This window comes from Leptopilina boulardi, unplaced genomic scaffold (genome assembly GCF_019393585.1).
Source record: "Leptopilina boulardi isolate dan_hultmark-lab unplaced genomic scaffold, ZJU_Lbou_2.1 LbouV2_216, whole genome shotgun sequence".
In the NCBI taxonomy this organism is placed as follows: domain Eukaryota; kingdom Metazoa; phylum Arthropoda; class Insecta; order Hymenoptera; family Figitidae; genus Leptopilina; species Leptopilina boulardi.
In genome coordinates, this window is record NW_026137770.1 from 365,946 (window position 1) to 386,400 (window position 20,455).

Consider the following 20,455-nt stretch of genomic DNA (forward strand, 5'->3'; position numbering starts at 1 on the left):
AAATTAAAAATTCAAGATTTGTTAAATGTAATCGTTAAATATTCTTGAATTTTAAAAGGAGCATAAATACGGAAAAATAAAAAGAAAGCAAATGAATTTAAAAAACTATTGAAAATTGCATTTTCTATGGCATAAGAATGCGTAAATTTTGCTTTCTCATAAAGAAATTTATAGGTGAAATTTTTTCGATTTTTTTTAATTATTGTTTTCATTTGACAGAAATATTGCAATGGTGTCAATTTTCTAAATATGACATCAATAAATTTCTCTTAAAAGTAATATATGAATTTCATAAATGATAGCTTATTAATTTGAATGTAAAAGAATGGTCACTATTTTACTTTGCAAATTTTTAAAATTTAAATTAATTAAACTGTTTAATTTTTAGCTTAAATTTAAACCATTTATAATTTGCAACTACAATAATTCTCTTAAAAAACAAAGAGCCTCGGCAAAAAGTGCCCCTTTTTCAAGGTCAAAGGGGGCCATGTCCAAAATTAGAATATGCAATATAATCGAATAATAATGTTAAAAAAAATCAGACCAAATGGTTCCCTTAAAATTTTCGTCTGCTGATTTCGAATCTAAAGTCCGTTTTTAAAAATTCAAAATGGCGGATCCAATATGGCGGACGACATTTTTGAAAATCGATCCAATTGACTTGAAAATCGTTACTCGGGGGTTTTTGGGGTCGCTGATTACGAATATGATGTCCGTTTTTAAAAATTCAAAATGGTGGATCCAATATGGCGGACGATATTTTTGAAAATCGATCCAATTTACTTAAAACTTGTTACTCCGGGGTTTTTGGGGTCGCTGATTACGAATATGATGTCCGTTTTCACAAATTCAAAATGTCGGATCCAATATGGCGGACGACATTTTTGAAAATCGATCCAATTGACTTAAAACTTGTTACTCGGGGGTTTTTGGGGTCGCTGATTACGAATCTAAAGGTGGACAAACATTGAAAAAGCACTAACCATTTTTTATTAGTAAATATATTTTTTTGTGCTTACATAGAAAACAAAAAGTAATCTTGAAACATTTATATCTTTAGCACATAATTTAAAAACATCTTTTTTGAATGTGAGCTTGAGAATGTGATAATAGAGTTCTAATTTTAATTTAAAAGTATCAAATTATTGAAAGATTTTATCTTACATTCGAACACTCCGGAATCAAAAGACGATCTGAAAATTATAATGTTATATACATTCTATTCTAATCTACATTTAATGTGTGATGCGTTTTGCGAATGTGATTTAGTAAAATTAATTGTAGTTTTAAAAATCTGAAATTATTAAAAGATTTCAGCCTTCATTCAAAAACCCTAAAAAACAAAAGACGATCAATAGATCATCATTTCATTTATTTCCATTGCATTCTACATCTCATGTGACTTTTGTCTTTGCGAATGTAATTAAAGAAAACTAATTTTAATCTCAAAAGTTTGAAATAAATGAAAGATTTCAGCCTTCATTCAAAAACCCTAAAAAACAAAAGACGATCAACAGATCATCATTTCATTTATTTCCATTCTATGCTACATCTCATGTGTATTTTGTCTTTGCGAATGTAATTAAATAAAACTAATTTTAATCTCAAAAGTTTGAAATAATTAAAAGATTTCAGCCTTCATTTAAAAACTCTAAAAAACAAAAGACGATCAAGAGTTCATCATTTCTTTTATTTCCATTCCATGCTACATCTCATGTAATTAATATAATAATATAATAATTTTAAATATAATAACCTTTGTTGGTTGGATTCTAATCCCTTATCTTTGCTGATCGGGTTATCGATTACATCTTGCCTTCATTGGTCGGATAACTTCATCTTACCTTTGTTGGTTGGATTATTATCTCTTATCTGTGCTGATCGGGTTGTCGATTACATCTTGCCTTCATTGGTTGGATAACTTCATCTTACCTTTGTTGGTTGGATTCTAATCCCTTATCTTTGCTGACAATACGAATTTTTTGTTGTCAGTTTTATTCAGCTTGCAATTCCATACAGTTGTAGATGCAAACACTCTGTCGATTGCTGCTTGAACAATTAGATCGTCGTGTCGTTTGCTTCTGGTACATGTACCACTTTTTCTTTTATTATTAGTTATTTAAAAAAAAATGACAAAGTGCTGTTAAATAATGAATCCGGTTAAAGTGAGAAATGTATTGCAATTTGCAAGTTTAGTGAAGAAAAGACAATTTTATCGGTAAGTTATACTCGGTTACTATTGAACATAACCTCACCTTAAAAATACAAAATGTATATTAAATATTATTAAACAACAAATTTCAACTCAAAATAATTTTTTGGTTTCAGGTCAAAGAATTTGATTCAGAAGCTGCATGTTCCACAGATTTTAATGCAAATGAAACAAATTGTATTCAAAGCTTTGTTAATACAACAAATTGTATTGCCGATTTTACAATTTAGTTTTGTTATTTCAACTGTTACATAACAATTTTCTTTGTTTATCAAACAATTATGTTTGTTCACGGAACAATCCGAATAGTTTTAATAACAATTCCATTTCAACAATTTTTTTTGTCCCAAAAACAAATAGAACTGCTGGTTCTATATTGACAATCCGGAATTGTTGTGTGGACTTAATTTTTAGTAACCACAATAATTCATTTCTCTCCCTGTACGATACAAATTTTTTAACATTTGAAATCCCAAAAATTGGATCAGCCATTTTGAATTATTGAAAATCGTCCACAGATTCGTAAACAGCGACCCCGAAAACCACCTGAGTAATGATTTTTGAGTGGATATAAAACTCTTGAAAATATGCTTACGTAATATTTGAATGGCCCCTGTGCGATAATTTGATTATGAAAGATATTTGGAATTGGGAAGTCATATTAAATCAATTTTATAGATAAGATTTTATCATGCTTTGTTCTATATTTATTAATTTAGTTCACTTATTTTGACAACGTATATAAATGCATCAGACTACATATCTAGTCTAGAAATCCTTTGATGTTAATGGAAATTTTAATATAGCATACCTATTATTGATTAATTCATAAATTTTTTCTTTATTGAGGCAAATTCAAAAAATGTTATTTATAATAACATCAGATAACTTTTATCAGTTAAACAAGGTGGTTGTGTACAATGAAGTTTGTCAGTTTATGTTTTGTTGTTTACTTTCTATGGAATAAATTTTTAGGAGTGTCATCTTTAACAAATAATCACTATAATGGACTGATAAAATACCTAAAAGAAGATTCTAAACTTTATCAAGTAGTGTTCATTCTTAACGATCCAGTTAAAAATACAGATCCAATAATGAATGATTTAATGACTGAAGTTAATGTTCATTTTCCTTCATTGAGCATCAGCTACAGTAAAGTGAGTGTTAATCTTAACCAAGATTATCTAAATTCTTTTAATAATCCTAGAAGAACGACACTATTTGTTCTCCAATGGTCAAAACAAACCTTAGCAGAACAAGTAATAATGACTTTTAAAAGAATAAAACTGTTATCAAATAAATCATCACGACCAAAATGTTTAATAATAAATTCTGTTCAATTAGAGCAACTTAAAATCAATAAATTATTGCAAAATAATTGGAAAAATGATTACTTGGATCTTACAATAGCAACATACGATCCACGAAAATATCGAGTGACGCTTACTAAAAATGCAAATAAGATACCTATTTTGAGTCACATGAATCCTTTTAGTAACAGTAATAACTTTTCCACTCAGATGTTATCATTTAAAAGTCAATGGTTTCCAAATAAATTAAAAAATTTAAATGGCTACAAACTAAATTTTAACGTTATTTTTCATGATGATAATTTTGAAAAAAAACAGGAAATGCAAATGCAATGGAAAGGAATTTTTCAAAAAGTCATGAATTTCACAATTATATCAGAATTACAAAATTCAACAAATGAAAATTTATATCTAATCACAGAAAGCTTTAATACAGATTCAAGCAATATAAACAATTTAATACAATCATTAAGAATTTTAAAGTTTGATAATATTAAAGCTATTCTTCCGTGGACAGTAAAGCTTACTAAGAATTTAAATATTTCACCAGAATTTGGACACATGCTTCTGTCAACATTTTCAATAATTATCATCATTCGATTTATAACTTTTTTAATGTCATTCAACAAATGTAGATGGCAAACGTTACACATCAGTCAAATTATAATGGGAATGTCTACTGTTCAAGAACCAGATATTGTGTATGAAAGAATGATTTTTGGCTCTCTTTTATTGTCATGCATTGTTTATTCAGGTTATATTTATACAGTAATTTTAGACATTAGTCTAAGATCGGAATTTAAGGAATTTACAAGTCTCGCAGAAGTTGCCAATTCATCCTTGCAACCACTAATGAGTGTTAATTTGTTAGAAGATTTTAAATATAATCACGAAAAAGAGAAGTATCTTTCTTTTCCTCATATTGAAAAACTTGTAAACAAAATAAAACGTACTCCAACTGTACTATGGGAATCAAATTGTTTGAAATACATGACTGATTATCCAAACGTATTTTGTCTTATGAATAGTGCTGAAAATCATGTTAATAAATATAGAGCTGAAAAACAAGAATTAAATGTTAAAATATTGCAAGAAACATTTGATTATACATTTACTACTTGGTATTGTAGAAAAAATTCACCTTATATCGATCGCTTCAATGAAATAATTCTAAGAGCTACAGAATTTGGATTACTAAAAGACTATTATGTATCATACGAAAATCATTATGATTCTTTACAATCAGTAACCATAATTCGAAAGGAAATACTTCTACTAATATTGTTTTATGTATTAGTCATTGGATACTCTTTTGCTATAATTGCTTTTCTATTTGAAAAATTTACAGTAAATTTTGAAAGAAGAGTATATGAATTTTACACAAACTTTAGATTTGCAATTTAGTATTCTAAACGGATGGACTATTTTCTAGGCAAGAAAACTTTTCTCTAAATTAACGTATGTAGCGCATAAATATCTCATATATCTTATTAGAACACTTTTCTATGAAGTGTGTTTGTCATATTTTAAAAATTTCATGAAACCTTCTAGAAACTTTGTAAAACTTTTTGAAAACTTAATAGAACTTTCTAGAAAGTTATATATAACGTTCTAAAAAATTCATGGAAACTTATATATGTAACTCATGGAACCTTCTGGATTTTTTCTAGAAACTTTATATGTTACCTACTAGAAAAATAATTAAAACTATGTTGTAAATTTTCATTTGTTTTAGATGAACCATTATTTCACGACTGAAGGATCATCTTTTCCGGAAATTTTAGAACATTCCGAATGCTAAATTACTACAAATTCTTCTTATGTTACTTCGTGATATGTAATTATGAAAATAATTAATATATGTGCAAAATGACGCAATTAATTTTAAAACAGTTTTTTATTTGTAAAATTACCACAATCAACAAAAATAATTTAACAAAAAAATATAACATGACATTCATGAATTTGTGAGATTAATAGTAGAAAATTCACATACACTCTCTGAAATCAGTCGCTTTTATTTAATCAGTCATACTGTAGTACATTCCTTAAATTACGTATATAAAGGTACAAAATCAATCCTTAGACTATATATGTTTATAACAAAAATATATGTTTAAAAATGTATTTAAAATGTTAAATAAATGTTTAACAGTCTCTTTATTGATAAAAGTGACTAAAATTTTCGATAACTCGTATTTTTCACACCCAGAAAAATGTTTCTTTGATATAGGGTCAAAGAAATGTTTTTTATTTTTAATTTAAGGAAAATTTGTTTATTCTAAATATAATTTTGTTTGAATTTAAAATAGGTAGTATTTTTTTAATTCAACACATTTTTTTAATCAAAATAAATTTTCTTTAAATTTAAGAAAACTTTTCTTTATTGACTCTATATCTAAGAAATATTTCTTTTATTCAAAGAAACATTTTTCTGGACAATTATAAGATTACACTACTTTTGTGTATGTCGTACAGAAGAACCAACAAGAAACAATAATAATAATAAATCGAATTAACGTATTTTAAAAACACTTCAAAAAAATTATAGGTATAATTAAAATTTTTTTTACATAATTTATCATTTTTGCGCCGATAAGAATAATAATTTATTTTTTAATTATTTCTAATTTTCATTTTACATGAATTTTAATTTATTAAAAATTAAGTTATTATTATTTTCGTTTACAGGTATAATTATAATAATGTAAATAATTATTATTAAATACAATTACATTAATTTTATTATTTTCTATATAAATTTTTAATTTAATTAATTTTGTTATTTTACATTTTTCCTCTAAATTATGAAATAATTTCAGAAGCTAAATCTGTTCAGCAAGTGTATTATATATATATATATAGGATATGGAAAATATAATGAAAAAAATAATTATTTCTCGAAATAAAATTAAAAAATGAATCTAATGGTACAATAATAGAATTATTTTTTAAAATTTAGTTATATGTCTTCTATACATTTTCTTATTTTAATCTAAAAAATAAATCAAAATTTTGGACTGATTTGACTGATATTTTGCTGACCTAATTTTGATTCATCTAATTTTTTCTGCAATCCTTGTAAAGCATCATTATAAAATTGATTCTCAAGTCGTTGTTTTTCCACTTCGAGAATTTTCACAAAATTATCATTATCCCTATTATTTAAATGATTCTGTGGAATTCCATTGGGTAGTCTTTTATTTTTCATCAATAATCCAAGAAGATTATGAAATTTAGGATTATTAATTTCATAAAGATCTTTATTCAATGATTTTTTCTCATTATCCAATCCTGATGAACTAAAAGTGGAATAATTATTATTAAAAGCTCTATTTTTTTGACGATATTTCGAATGTCCATGACGTCCAGGACGAAATTCATGATAATCATGTTCAAAATGAGGCCTATTTCTAAAACGAGGAGCATCAAAACCAAATTCAAAATTATTTGACGCAGCTGTTTCTAAACCGTGTGGTTTATAACCACCGGGTTTTCGATGTCGTGATCTTGAATATCCAGTGGGTCTTGGTCCAGGTGGACGTTTTTTCACTGGTTTATCGTGAAATGGACTTTTTGACAAAAATGAATTTGGTTTTGGTGGTGTGAGATAATCATTAATTCTAAAATTAAATCCATCGTCGAATTCTTGTTTTCCATAGTAATCGGAATTCATATCATCTTTGAGAATATGTTCAATTTGTTCGAGGGAGAATGCTGGTTTTTGGGAATTTGTTTTCGATGGTCTTGAATTTGATGTTCGAAATTTGTTTTCTGTTTGATGAGCTTCCAAAACATCTTTTGATGATTTTGAATCTGTGCTAGTTGGTTTTAGTCGTAGGAGTTCGTTTCTTAATTTTGCCAATTCCGAAGAATCGACAATGCTAATATTTCCTGGTAATCGTCGATCATTATTTAATTTTTGTGAATTGTACATTGTTTTAAATGATTCTCTCACCATTTCTTCGGCGTATTTTGCTATTTCAGATTTGAGATTTGCCTTGGTCGAACCTCGTGAATTTTTATGTGAAGATGCACTCTTGATATTGTCTTCAATGGGAAGAAAATTAAAAACGCTACTTGGTGGTGTTTTGGCTCCATATTCGGTTAGTGAATCAACATAATTGCTTAAGTGAACATTCTCCGTAGGTGCTGGTCTAGAGTTGATGAAACTTGATGTACTAATGACTGGAACAGGTGTTGTGTACATTGCCGTAAATTGATTAACAGGTGTTACGGGATTGAATATTGTCAAATCAACTGGACTTGGTTTAATGTTGGGATTGATGATCTCTACATTCTTGGAGCCCATAACAGGCAATTGTGTTCTGATGATACTAACAGGGATTCCAGCAAATGTATTAATATTGTTGCTTGAACTTCCAATAGAATCGGCACCTTGATAATTGTTTGACAATTGATTCCTCTGTATTTGCATTTGCAGATCCTTCATAGAACTCAAAAAAGCGTCATTTGTAGCCTTTTGAATTTGAGCATTATCTCTTGGTCTCGCTACAACAAACGAGTCCTGAGATTTTTGCTGATTTTGATTATTTAGATTGATGACACCAGTGTGCAATATTGCTGGAAGCTGAAAAATTGTTTTCTGATTGGAATTATGATGATCATTGCCAACTGCTAAACTGGCTGTTGCTAAATATTGTCCCTCGGTGGAAAATTTTTGGCTCATTGGAGTTGTACTTGAAACAATGGGAATGTTCTGTAGGGGAACTAGATTTTGGCCATGAATTCCGTGAGGTTGAATTTGAATATCAGAGTTTTCTTGAATTATATTTGAAACAGTTTGAAGGGATGGTTGTGGTAGAAGAATGTGATTAGTGGGAAGATGATTTAATTGATAAGTTGGTGCTATTGTTGAGGCAGAAGCGAAGATGGAACGTGGAGTTGTGCTTGATGCACTTCTAGCTGTAGGACTTTGTCCCTGCGGTAGAAGAACGGAAACGGGATTTTGCATACTGCTTTGTCCGACAATGATATCGGGCACCTGACGAGAATTTTGATTAGTTTTTGGAATTAAAGTTTGTGATGTGCTAACGAATGGAGAAGCAGTGCTGACGATTGACATGCCAGAACCTAGATTTTGGATCATTGCATTGTTAATGTCAAATCCTTGACTAGTGCCTAATGCATTTTGATGATCGAACTGTGTAAATGGTACAAGGTTTACGTTCACTGGTACTAGTAACTTTGGTTTTTCTATTTGATCAACTTGATAGCCATTCGATTGTGCAACTTCTACATTCGATGATCCAACTTGATTCCAAGAATTTGTATTCTGATTTGTATTATCAGCTTCTGAATTATCAAGTTTCTCTTCGTGACTCTCATCTTGATATTGGTAACGACCTTCGTCATCCCAGTGATTTTGTTTGTTACGTTGACGATGTCGTTGTTTGGCTCTTGCAAGATTTTGTCGTTTACGATCATCATTTTCCTGTGTATATCGATGTTCTTTGGGGAGTTTTCTGGATAATTCAGCAGTTTGTGGTCGTCTTCTACTTTTGTGAACTCTTCTTGGTTTCTCAGTGACATCCATGTAATCGAGACTTTCATCGGAACTTCCTTGCGAATCCTCTGAACGCTCATAGTGACGACTAGTTCCTGTATTATCGTATCCACCATCTTGAACGTAAATATTCGAAGGGGAATTTGATAAATCTGAAGGATTAGCGGAAATATCCTGCGGAGAAATTGTTGATCTTTGAGATCCATGTTTCAGCTCGAGACTATAATCGTCATCAACATTGGTTAAAGGATTTTTATTCTTCCATTCATTATCATTATTATCGGTATGTAATTTCTGAACGACTTCACTTTTTGATTTCTTCTCCATTACAGATGACAGTCTCGTATTAAAATTTGTCCTTGCCACTGTTTTCTCTTTCGAAGCAACGTTGCGTTGAAGATTATACCCTGACATGTCGTGTTGTTGATGATTATGATGATTACTGTTCACTTTCTCTGTATCGTAATTAGACTTAAATTGATTGCTATTATAGGAATTTAGAGGAAAATGACGATTGTACATATCTTCATTATCTTTATTTTGCACTTGTTTATTACGATATTTACCTCTTATTCTTGAATTCTTCTTTTTTCCAATATCAGCGGGATCTTGATTTTGATTAATGACACTTTGAACATTTTCATAAAATTCCTGATAGTTTGCAATTGCGGGTGTATTACTGTCGACTTTCAATAATTCTAAATCACTTCTTCTGTCACCTGATTCAAAATTTCGACGATTAGCACCCGATTGTGGTAAATTTAAAAACATTCTCGCTTCCATTGAATAAACAGGATCATTTTCTAAGACGCTTTCACTTTTTTTCTGATTAGTGTCTTTTGATTTTGTTATGATATTTTCACGTCGATGATCCAATACAACTATTGGCATGAATCCATTGGAATTTTCATAATGAACAGTCACTCTTTTGGATGAGGTTTCATTCAAATTGTAAATCTCATCCGCGTGTGGCAGTTTCTCGATTTCTCGTTTTGATGATGGGAGAGCAATTTGATCGGGAATGACATTCTGCTTCTTCTCCTCCGTTCCTTTCACGCATGACCAATTCAGCAATAAAAGGACCGTCTAAAAAAGAAATCAAATTTAGTTTCAATTTTTTATATTTATGAAAATTAGATTTTTAACATTGATGTTAAATAATTTTTATTAAATTGTTAAATTATTTTCTTGTTCATTAAAATTAAAACGTAAGTTTAGAAATATTACGCAGACATTGTTTTTTTTTTTTTTGTTATTTTGTTCAAGGATTTAATCTGCGAATGACATAAATGACACTTTCACAATTTTGGTTTGATTTAAAAAAAATGTAATCATCCAAATCTCAGATACATTACGTGAGAAAACATCTTAGATAATAATGAAATTACATCAAAGGCACTGACACGTAATTTATCTGAAAATTGACTAATATTAATTCTTTTGAAATGTCCATTATGCTTATAATAAAAAAGTAATTTTATATACTTATTTACAAATCTAAAAAACGTAATTAAACATAATAAGTATTTAAAGGTTCATGAAGCTTGAAATGCTTGTCTGAGCATAAAAAGATGTGAAAATAAATATAGAAGGAGAAAAATTCGAAATTAATATCAATTCCTATATTAAAATTAACATTAATTAAGTGTTGAAATTGCATTTATTTGATAAGATAAAGCTTACTAATGAGTTTAAATAAAACATACACTTTTACAAGACAAAATAAAAGTGTCAATTAAATGCACGCACGCGAAAGTTAATTATTTCAGTAAAAAAATGATATTTTAAATGATATAGGTATTTTATTTTCTGTTATTTAAAATGACTATTATAGTTTCTGTTTACCAATTAGTTTATAATTTCTTAAAATTATTATTAATTATTCTAATAATTTTTAATTATACAATATACTGTTAAGTTTAAAAAAAAAGTAAATTAAACTATTAGAATAACAATATTTAAATAAAAATTGTTTCACTTTACTGAAATCTTCGAATAATTTCAGATTTGATTAACTTTTAGATAAGTAAAAAAATACTTGAAAAAAGACTAATCTAATAAATTACGGGCTTTTTTTTCTTATATAACATCTGAAAGTAATAATATCGAACGAAGAAATCTTTTTTTGACGAATTCGTGTAAAATGACTTTTCATTTATGACAGTTCTTCCAATAAATTAAAGGATGTCTACTTTCTTAAATTACTAGACCATGTATTAAAAATTAAGAAATATTTCAATCATGAAGGAAAAGATATTACTTTTTGCAAATTTTATTTAATTTTTATATATAAATTAAAATATATTTTGTTATAATTTTTTTTATACTCTTAAAATTTTTCATTTTTTTTATTTTATTCTGATATGTATTTAGGAGAAAATTTTAATTCACCTGTTTATTTTCAACTTTTTTTGTAATTGAATTTTTCTTATGGAGGTGTGTTTTAATGTTATATTAAATGATTTTTTTTTAATCTCATAAGATTCAATTTTCAAGAATAATTCATAATAATTGCATTTGAAAGTCAAGGGTATGACCTAGAAGAGAAAAGAAAAATGGAAAAGTAAAATGTGGGCAAGCACGCACGTCATATAAATAAGGACTGAATGTGCACGGGACCAAAACTTGATGGAGTTTCACACTGATTCACTATGAGCTTCCTTAAAACAAATATTCATGTACTTTTATATATATATATATATATATATATATATATAGATAGATAGATTATATGCAGTTCAAAATTTAAGATATACAACTTCTAATTCCCTTTCCCTCTTTCTTATTAATTAAATTAAAAATAGATAAAAGTTTCACTTTACATATTATGTTGAATACAGTTTTTTAAAAAATTTTCTTTAAACATAATATAATAATTATTATTAGTTACATTCTTTATTTTCCGATCTATTTTGACATTGATGGTGTATAAAAATTAATTTTTACTATACAATTTTTCATTAAAAAAAAATAAAACAAAGAAACAAAATCATGGAGAAATTTTTATAGTGGAATACGTTTGGTAAATTAAAAATGCGATAAATAGTACTAATTATTGAATACAACTTTCTGCACTTTTCTAATAAATTACCGGAAACTTTCGTTTTATTACTGGTGCACAAATATATGTATGAGTTACTATTCTAGATTGAAAATCTTAATGAAAGAAATAATTACTTTGATTTCTTTATTTCTGCATTAATTTTTATTCTATTCATTAATTTTATTATGAAGTGGAATTTTATAATTCTGCCAAAAATAAATGAATCTTTACATATATCTCTTTATCTGTTATTTCATATACTTTCCATATTATTACAATTACTATTATTTTATAATGTTTCTAAATATTAAATTTTTTTGGACTTTCGGATAAATAAATTATGAAAAATTAAGAATGAAAAAAAAAAATATAAATATTTCATTAACCTTTTGGAAATAAACAAAAAATATTATAAAATTCAAGCAGAGTGTGTGATTTAATATTAAAAAAATATTTGAAATTATTTAAAATAATTATATTGTAAATTAAAATATAAAAATTCATTTATTGATATTAATTGATTGTTAAAATATTGTATTTTCTTTAATTAATTTGTAAAATTTCTATAATAAAAGTAAAAAATGAGCAATCGAAATTTTCCTGACCAATTATGTTATAGAAGCTCGTTACTGTGGTTACAAGGTTCCTTGCGTCTATTTTTTTTCCTCTTAAACTTAATGAGGAATTTTTATACAATTTAATCCAGTAGGTTTACAATTCAATATGAAAGAAATTTGATTTTTTTTACTTGAGAAATCTGATCGTCTAAAAGTGTCAACTGATTTATAATCATTTAAATATAATAATTGCATTAATGAAAGGTAATAATACATTAAAAATTAATTACAATTACATCTAATAGTTGATATGTAAAAAAACATTTAAATAAAGTAAACTAATAAGTTTTTTTATACTTTCGGGAATATTAAGAAAGACGGGGTAAAACGGAACACCGTTGGGTAATTAGAAACAATTCTAAATCCTCCCATTCGTTTTAAATAATTATTATAAATAATTAAGGATTAAATAAAATCCATTTTATTTGTTTTCAATGTCATAATAGTTTTTATATGGAAAAATAATTTTTAATTTAAAATTATTTCCATTTACCCTATAATGTTCCAAATTACCCCCCGTTTTTATTCTAAGCTGTACAAAAATTTTACAGACTTAATTTTCACACGTCCCATTCAAATTCATGTAAAGAACTAAAAAAAACTTTATTAGAATTAAAAAAAAAATTTTGTGCTTTCATCCTGAGGCTTTAATCCATTCACTATGCATCACTTTCACAAAAAGGCACCACTTATTTTTTTATCCCATATTTAAAAATCTTCCATGACGAGATTGATGCTACTTACAAGATAAAAATACATTGTTCTTTAAAAAAAAAACCAATCACTCTCGTAACGTTTAACCCTTGTTTTTTCTTCGATTACACATTGGACTTATATCTCACATTTGGATGTAAAAATCACTGGATTTTTTCATTTATCTCTTTAAAAAAAAAAAAAAATTTGATCTAACAAGGTGGACCTCTACACGAGAACTGAGCCACATAGAAGATACGCGATTTTCTTTATACACTCTGGCAACCAAGTGAAAAATATCGTTCTAAATATTATTCTATAGTCCACCAGAGTCAGGATACTTTCATTCACTACACGCGACCACAGCTAGGAAAAGTCTTGTCTTTTTAACTAAAGGATGCAGGGGATCATCATTATTATATGAATCAACGACTATGAAACCAATTCTAAAAAAGAACAAAAAATTGTCCAACAAACTCTTCATATATATTTATTATTATATATGTATCTAGAAAATCGTTCTAGCGTCACACCTTCTAAAATGTTTTTTACAACTGGAAACAGTAAAATAAAAATAAAAAAAAAAAGACGATTTTAATGATTGGTGATAAATTCTGCGTACACGCATCCCTTTCGCTTTCTTCTCTCCAGATATATAATTCAATGTTTACCTCGTATATCAAATCTTTGCGCGACATATAAGTATAGAGAATCCAATAAAATCAAAAACCAACACACATTGGTCCCGCAATTAATTGTCAATTATAGAAATGAAAAAAAATAATACATTTTACAGTTCCGTTTTCAATTATAAATGGTCATTACTTTTTCCAGCAAACTTCTCTCTATGCGCTCTAGAACACATAGACTGTTCACGATCCCCCCATAGCCAAGTGTGTTCAACACATTGAAGATGAAAAAAAAAAAAATTCTTCTTTACTTAAGAAATAATTACTGAACACTTAAATTTCAAATGTTTTACAGTGTGCAAATTGACACTACTGAGATTTGTAGTTAATTACCGAACAAATTAATTTTGCGATATTTATATCGTGAGAAAAGAACTGATAATGAAAATTAAATTATCATTATTCATTTATATAAATTAAAATTGATTAATTGCCAATAATTTACAAAAGTAGAGAGATATTAAAATTTAAATTAATCAACTTTTGTATATTAAGAAAAATATGTGTATAGAAAAAAATGAGATATATTTTTAATGATCCTGAAATTATGTTTTTTAATTAATTAATAAATATAATTATATTTTTCAGATGTGTGGTCTTAGTAAATAAATACGAAGGTAAATTTTATGCACTATGAAGTATGACGCTTTTTTCTCATCCTCACTTTTCACATTTTGATAATTGAATACACGTAAATGATGCATTAAAATCTGTTGTATTATAATAAATGTTGGCAAGCAAAAAACTTTTACTTTTGATCGTAAAATTTCAATATATATATATATATATATATATATATATAAGCGAAGTCATAAACTGTAATGTTGATTTATAAAATTGGAATAATTAAGAAAAAGATATAATAACTGCAGTAAAGTCGAAAATTATTTTTCTGAGTTTAACTCAAGACGACATATTGAATTCAAAATTTTGAATTTAGAAAAATTGACATCAATGTTGTAATAGAGAATGCCTATGTAACGAGTTTAAAAAAATGAATTTGGAAACGACACAAATCGAGTTTTATAAATTTGTTCACGCTGTTGTATCAGCGATTATGAATTTTTAAAAATTGGTACCGAATTCGTGATTAACGAACCTACAAACCCTCGAGTAATATGTTTTATCAAAATCCATCAAAGTTATTCTCCCAATTAACAGTTTATAAACATAATTTGTTTATAACAATTTTTCTCACAGCAACAGATATTTCAGAATATTCTACGGATGTTCTAAAAGTATACGGAAATTAGTATATCCTTAGAATGTCCTCAGGACATCCTAATTTCTCTGGACCAAATGATATCCCTAGAACGTTCGATAATATGTAAAATCTAAATTTTCTTCATTTATTTATGGCAATATAAATAGATTTAGCTGGTGAAAATTTGGTGATAAGAAACCAAAAGACAGAAGCAACAGAAAAAAAAACAAATCATCCAGTTATAGATACGAAGAAACTCGATGATTCAGTGAATTTCTCCTGTTTCAGTTTCAGAGCAAAAGACTCTGAGTTTAGGGTACAGGGAAGAAAGAGAATATTGATTTTAAAATGACAAGGTTATAAGTTTATTTAAGCATATATTTTAAGTTATAAAATTATTCTTTGAGAGAGAGAGAGAATCCTGAAGCAACCAGTCTTGGAAAATAAAAAAGTCAGCATTTAATAGGTTATAAAGGATTTAGGAAAATAAGTATTAATGAATAACCCTTTTAAGAAGTAAGATGAATGAAATGGCCAACTGATGTGTCCTAATTATGGGCAGGGACGGCTGGTACCAGTAGCGGGATTACGAATAGCAACAGCGCTCCGAAGATTTCGCTACGTATCGATCTCTACTTAAAAATAATGTCATGCAACGTTGGTTATACCTCGAGACGTAAAAATGTAGGTGCAAATTAAAATCATTAATTCACCAACATTGTGTCATATACTCGTTTCTTTATTGTAACAATTTATTAATAATAAGAAAAATTAAATTATTACAAATCAAATATGATTTTCCAATTCAAAATCCTTAACTTCACATTGATAACATTTTAAAAATAAAATTGGACTATATATATGTTTCATTTAATCATTTATTAAATTTTCATAACATATACAACATTGACATAAGTAAAGTAAACTATTTAAAACAATTTTGAATATTACATTCTTATAACTATTATAAGGAAAACTAATTTTGATAGGAACAGAAGAAGAAAATTTGATGCATAAAATGCAAAAAAGAAAATGTATTAAAAATATAATAATTTTATTAGGAAGAATTACAGACACAAAATAATAATTTAGACAACTTTAACTGATTAATGAGAGGAATTTAACAGATTTATCATCTAGTGTACGCTTATAAGAATTGGTGGTATTTTTATCACTGATTAAGAATCAGAAAATTAACTCAACTCCCTCCTCACAGAGCAAAAAATCTTTTGCCAAAAATGCTTACGAAAATTTCAATCAAAAATGCCATAATGGAAAGCGTAAATCCAATAGTAAGTACGTAATGCGAGATAAGTAATAGTTTTTCTTTCTCGATTATTTCTGGTGGTTCAACACTTTTAAATTCCCTCGATTCACTATCAAAGTATGTCTTTAGAAAACCACCTTCCCTGATTCTCAAGATAATTTCATGAAAGCGATCAATGTATGGACTAAAACTTCTCGCATGGAGAACTCTTCTAACCTGTAACACAGATTCCGGCATAATTTTTGCATCCAATTTTCTATTGTATTTTTCATAATTATTTATCAATCTTTCAGCCACTGGAGAAAAACAAGATACATTTTTATACTCATTCATATACTTTAGGCATGCAAAGGCAGTTGAATTACTTGGAGTTTTAATAACTTTAAATCCCAATTTACTAATATGGGGATTTAAGCTGTATTTCATGTATAACGAAGCATATCGTTATTCAGATATCAGTCACCAATATTCATTATATGGTCGAGAATTCTATATACTAGTATCAGCGTCGAATATGTCAAGCAGGGAGATCTATTCATATGAGTGTGTGATTGTGCGTGTCAGCGGTTTTTCCTTAGTATAGGTGGTTCGTTGTCCAATGCAGGATTAGGAAGTTCCAGTTATTTCCGGATTCTCATCGACCAAGGGCCAGCAGGAAGGAAGAGGGCGCGCAATAATCAATCGGAGCTGCTGTGTAAGACGGATGTGTGCCGACAAATGTGTTAATGGATTATTAGTATTGAATAGTGTGTTACAAGTTGTTAAATAAATAGTTGTTATATTGTTTAAATCGAGTTATTGTGTTTTCAATCCTTGGAGTCAAGTCGCAGCCACATCGTCGTTTCAGCGGATTATCTCAACAAGATGTGTTTAGTGAGTACCATAAATAAGAGTAACAGGTAGTTCAAATCAGGTCGTCGTCGTCGTGTTTCCCGATCGTCTCAGCGGAATCTCCCCATGAGAGAGGATCGTATGCCAGAGAGTAGTGTGTAGCGAAATCACAGTACGTAATTTAAGCACGAGATTGTGGAATATTGTTATTTTAATTAATATTTCTAACATCTAAATTAGCGTTACACATGTTAGACTGTAATATAATCGAATTCGTCATTGGTATCAAAGGCGATGCTGCCAATTCTTCGAGAGTTGTTATTTCAGGCGACGGTAGTAACGCGAGGTCCAGGATAACTGTAAAAACATAGCCTGTATAGACCATGCAAGCAAGTAATAACGATCCAAAAACTATTCTTTCCTTCGTTTTTACTGGTTCCTCAACTATTGACATTCCCATTATAATTTGACTGATGTTCAACGTTTGCCATGTCCTTTGATTAAATCTCATCATAATAGCAGCTACCTTTAGTAAGCCAATTGTACCAATTGTTGCTATGATGATTAAGGAAAACTCTTGTGAAATAACAATGATTTTCAAGCTTCTTGAAGATTTGGAAATTATAACTTTAACATCATATTGTCCAAACAATCCAAAATTTATCAATTGCTGATCTAATTCATCATAATTAAACATTGGTGTAAACCACATTTGAGCTTTCTTTTGTAATAAGGTTTTACGAAGCGAAACTGATGTTCTATCATCTTTATAGATTATAGAAACATTGGGTTTAAAGTATGCTAAAAGTGTAGCAAATTCACATTCTCTATTGAAATTATAATTTGAAATTTGTACATCAAGAATAAGAAAATTTAGACGATAACCATGCAAATCCTGCATTTTTTTGGAAACCATTGATTTTTACATGAAATTTGAAAAGCGGAGTACTTCTTCGTAAACGGATTTATCTGATGCAAAACTGGTAGTTTTTCTATTTGTTTCTTCAGAAAGACACGATGTTGTTGATCAAGTACCATAATCGTAATGTCCAAAAACCCATCTTTCCATAGTTTTTTCAAAATTTCTTTTTGCTTCAAGTGGTCTGATTTTCCTGAATATATGATTAAACATTTTGCTTGCGGTGAATTTACCGATGTCACTTTAATATAGAGCATTAAATTTTCAAACTGTTTAATCGTTTTATTGTTTATAGTGTCTGTTTCTACTACGAAAAGCGTTGTCCTTCTTAATCATTGACGTAAAGGAAGAAGCTGCATCTTTCTTTTATCACTGCTGGTCATCCTTTCGCATGGAAAATCTTTATTGACTGTCTTCATAAGTGATTCCAATGATTTCGGTTTGTTTTTCAGTTGATCATCAATAATGAACATTACCTGATGCAGTTTTGACTCCTCTTTTAGATATTTTACTAATCCATTATAATCATTTTTTTTTGGAGATAAGCCTAGGGTTTCTTTCCAAATCAAAAAGTTAATGTAACATAACACGCAATTGTTTAGCTTCATAGCGACTTATTTGACTTACAATTCCACAAACCAATTTTTCTAGTTAGGTTGATAAGACATTTTTTATCATCACAGCTAGACAATTTTGCTTTTGGCATGTTTTCAAGAATATTTAAAAAAATGATGGTGAAAATTTGATAGATACTTAGTAATTTGTAGATTTGAAAAGATAGTTTTAACGCAGTCATTAAACGCTTGTATATTGTGTAAAAAAAGCTATAAAAAATTGTTTAAAATAGCTCTTAGCATCGGTTGATTGTATCTTGACAACAAGCTCAAAGTCAATATAATTAACTTCAATTCGAAGGATATATTAAAAAAAAATTTCCTTACTTTCTACACTTTCTCCTAAAAAAAATTTTCTATTCCTGCACTAAGAGACCTTTTACATTGTAGCCGACTTTCGACAGGCGGCTGCGGAACATTCTGTTGGTAAGCTACGTTTGGGCTGCTGCGGTACATTTTTGGGCGCGTGTCTGCCAAAAAGTTGTACAAACCAAAGGTGGCGTCCCCACAACTTCGGTGAGCTACTCACCAACATTTTGGACAGTCACGCTCCCAAAATTGTACCGCCGTACACCAAAACCATAGTGGCGCTGCTGTTACTTACCTTCTTCCGCTGCAGTCCTGAAGTAGGATTTCGCTACTTAGCAATTCATATTCACTTAAAAAAGTTTTTTGTTACTGGATAACTCAAAAAAAATGTATCAGTTTCACAGATTTAGGTTAGCACAATTGTTTCGCTGGTAAAATTCACAGATAGAAATTTTATTATGAGTACTTTTTAAATCGGAAAGTATGAAATTAAAAATTATGGATTCAAGTTAAATTTATTCGAATAATCAAAATGTTTAATCAAATAATTTTTTGTAAATTATTTTATTGTAAAGTAACAGTTGACAAACATGAAGTTAGAGAATTGTTTCCACCTTCGTGTAGTATTGGTTTGGTACGTATATAAAATCTTTTAAGAAATTGACATGAATTCTATGTCAAAGGTCTTATCCAGTGGGGTTATGTTTATATTCTCTTTGGAATTACGATCTTGTAGTTTAAGTTTTGAAGAATCCGTCAACGCTATTTTATTTTGGACATCACGTAGAACTGATTTCACTAAACATATGTAAATTTTTAACCCTAAATAGCGAAAAGCTCTACATAGCGACTAGCGCTATTCGTAATCCCACTACAGGTGATGAACACAGGTCCTGATCGAAGTTCAATTGACCGTGACGAAAACCCAAACAATGAGATTCCTCCACAAAGGGGAAAAGATGATTTCCAAATATTGTGACAAGTTAAATCCTTGTATATTGGAATGAATTCTTCTTGATGTAGAAACTTTTAACACGTACTGGTACCAAAATCTGAACTGGTCTCTCCTGGCATATGTGGCCATTTTATACAGGATTTTCACAAAGAGGGAAGACAAATTCTCAGAAGAGGGTAGCATTATTCACCCTCTTAATTAAAGAGTGACCATCTAATCGTTGTGAATTAGTGTGACTTTCCTTTTAGATTGACAAGAATTGTGG

The 20,455-nt window shown here is 28.6% G+C and overlaps 1 protein-coding gene across 1 annotated transcript; it reads right to left on the reverse strand.

Moving 5' to 3' along the window:
• Positions 1–6,233: 6,233 nt before the first annotated feature.
• On the reverse strand, positions 6,234–13,628 carry LOC127279354 (uncharacterized). The gene is made up of 2 exons (XM_051301661.1): positions 13,454–13,628; positions 6,234–10,135 (listed from the first exon to the last, which is right to left on the reverse strand). Exons 1-2 carry the CDS (start codon positions 13,466–13,468, stop codon positions 6,530–6,532), a joined length of 3,621 nt encoding a protein of 1,206 aa, XP_051157618.1. The 5' UTR covers positions 13,469–13,628; the 3' UTR covers positions 6,234–6,529.
• Positions 13,629–20,455: the final 6,827 nt, after the last annotated feature.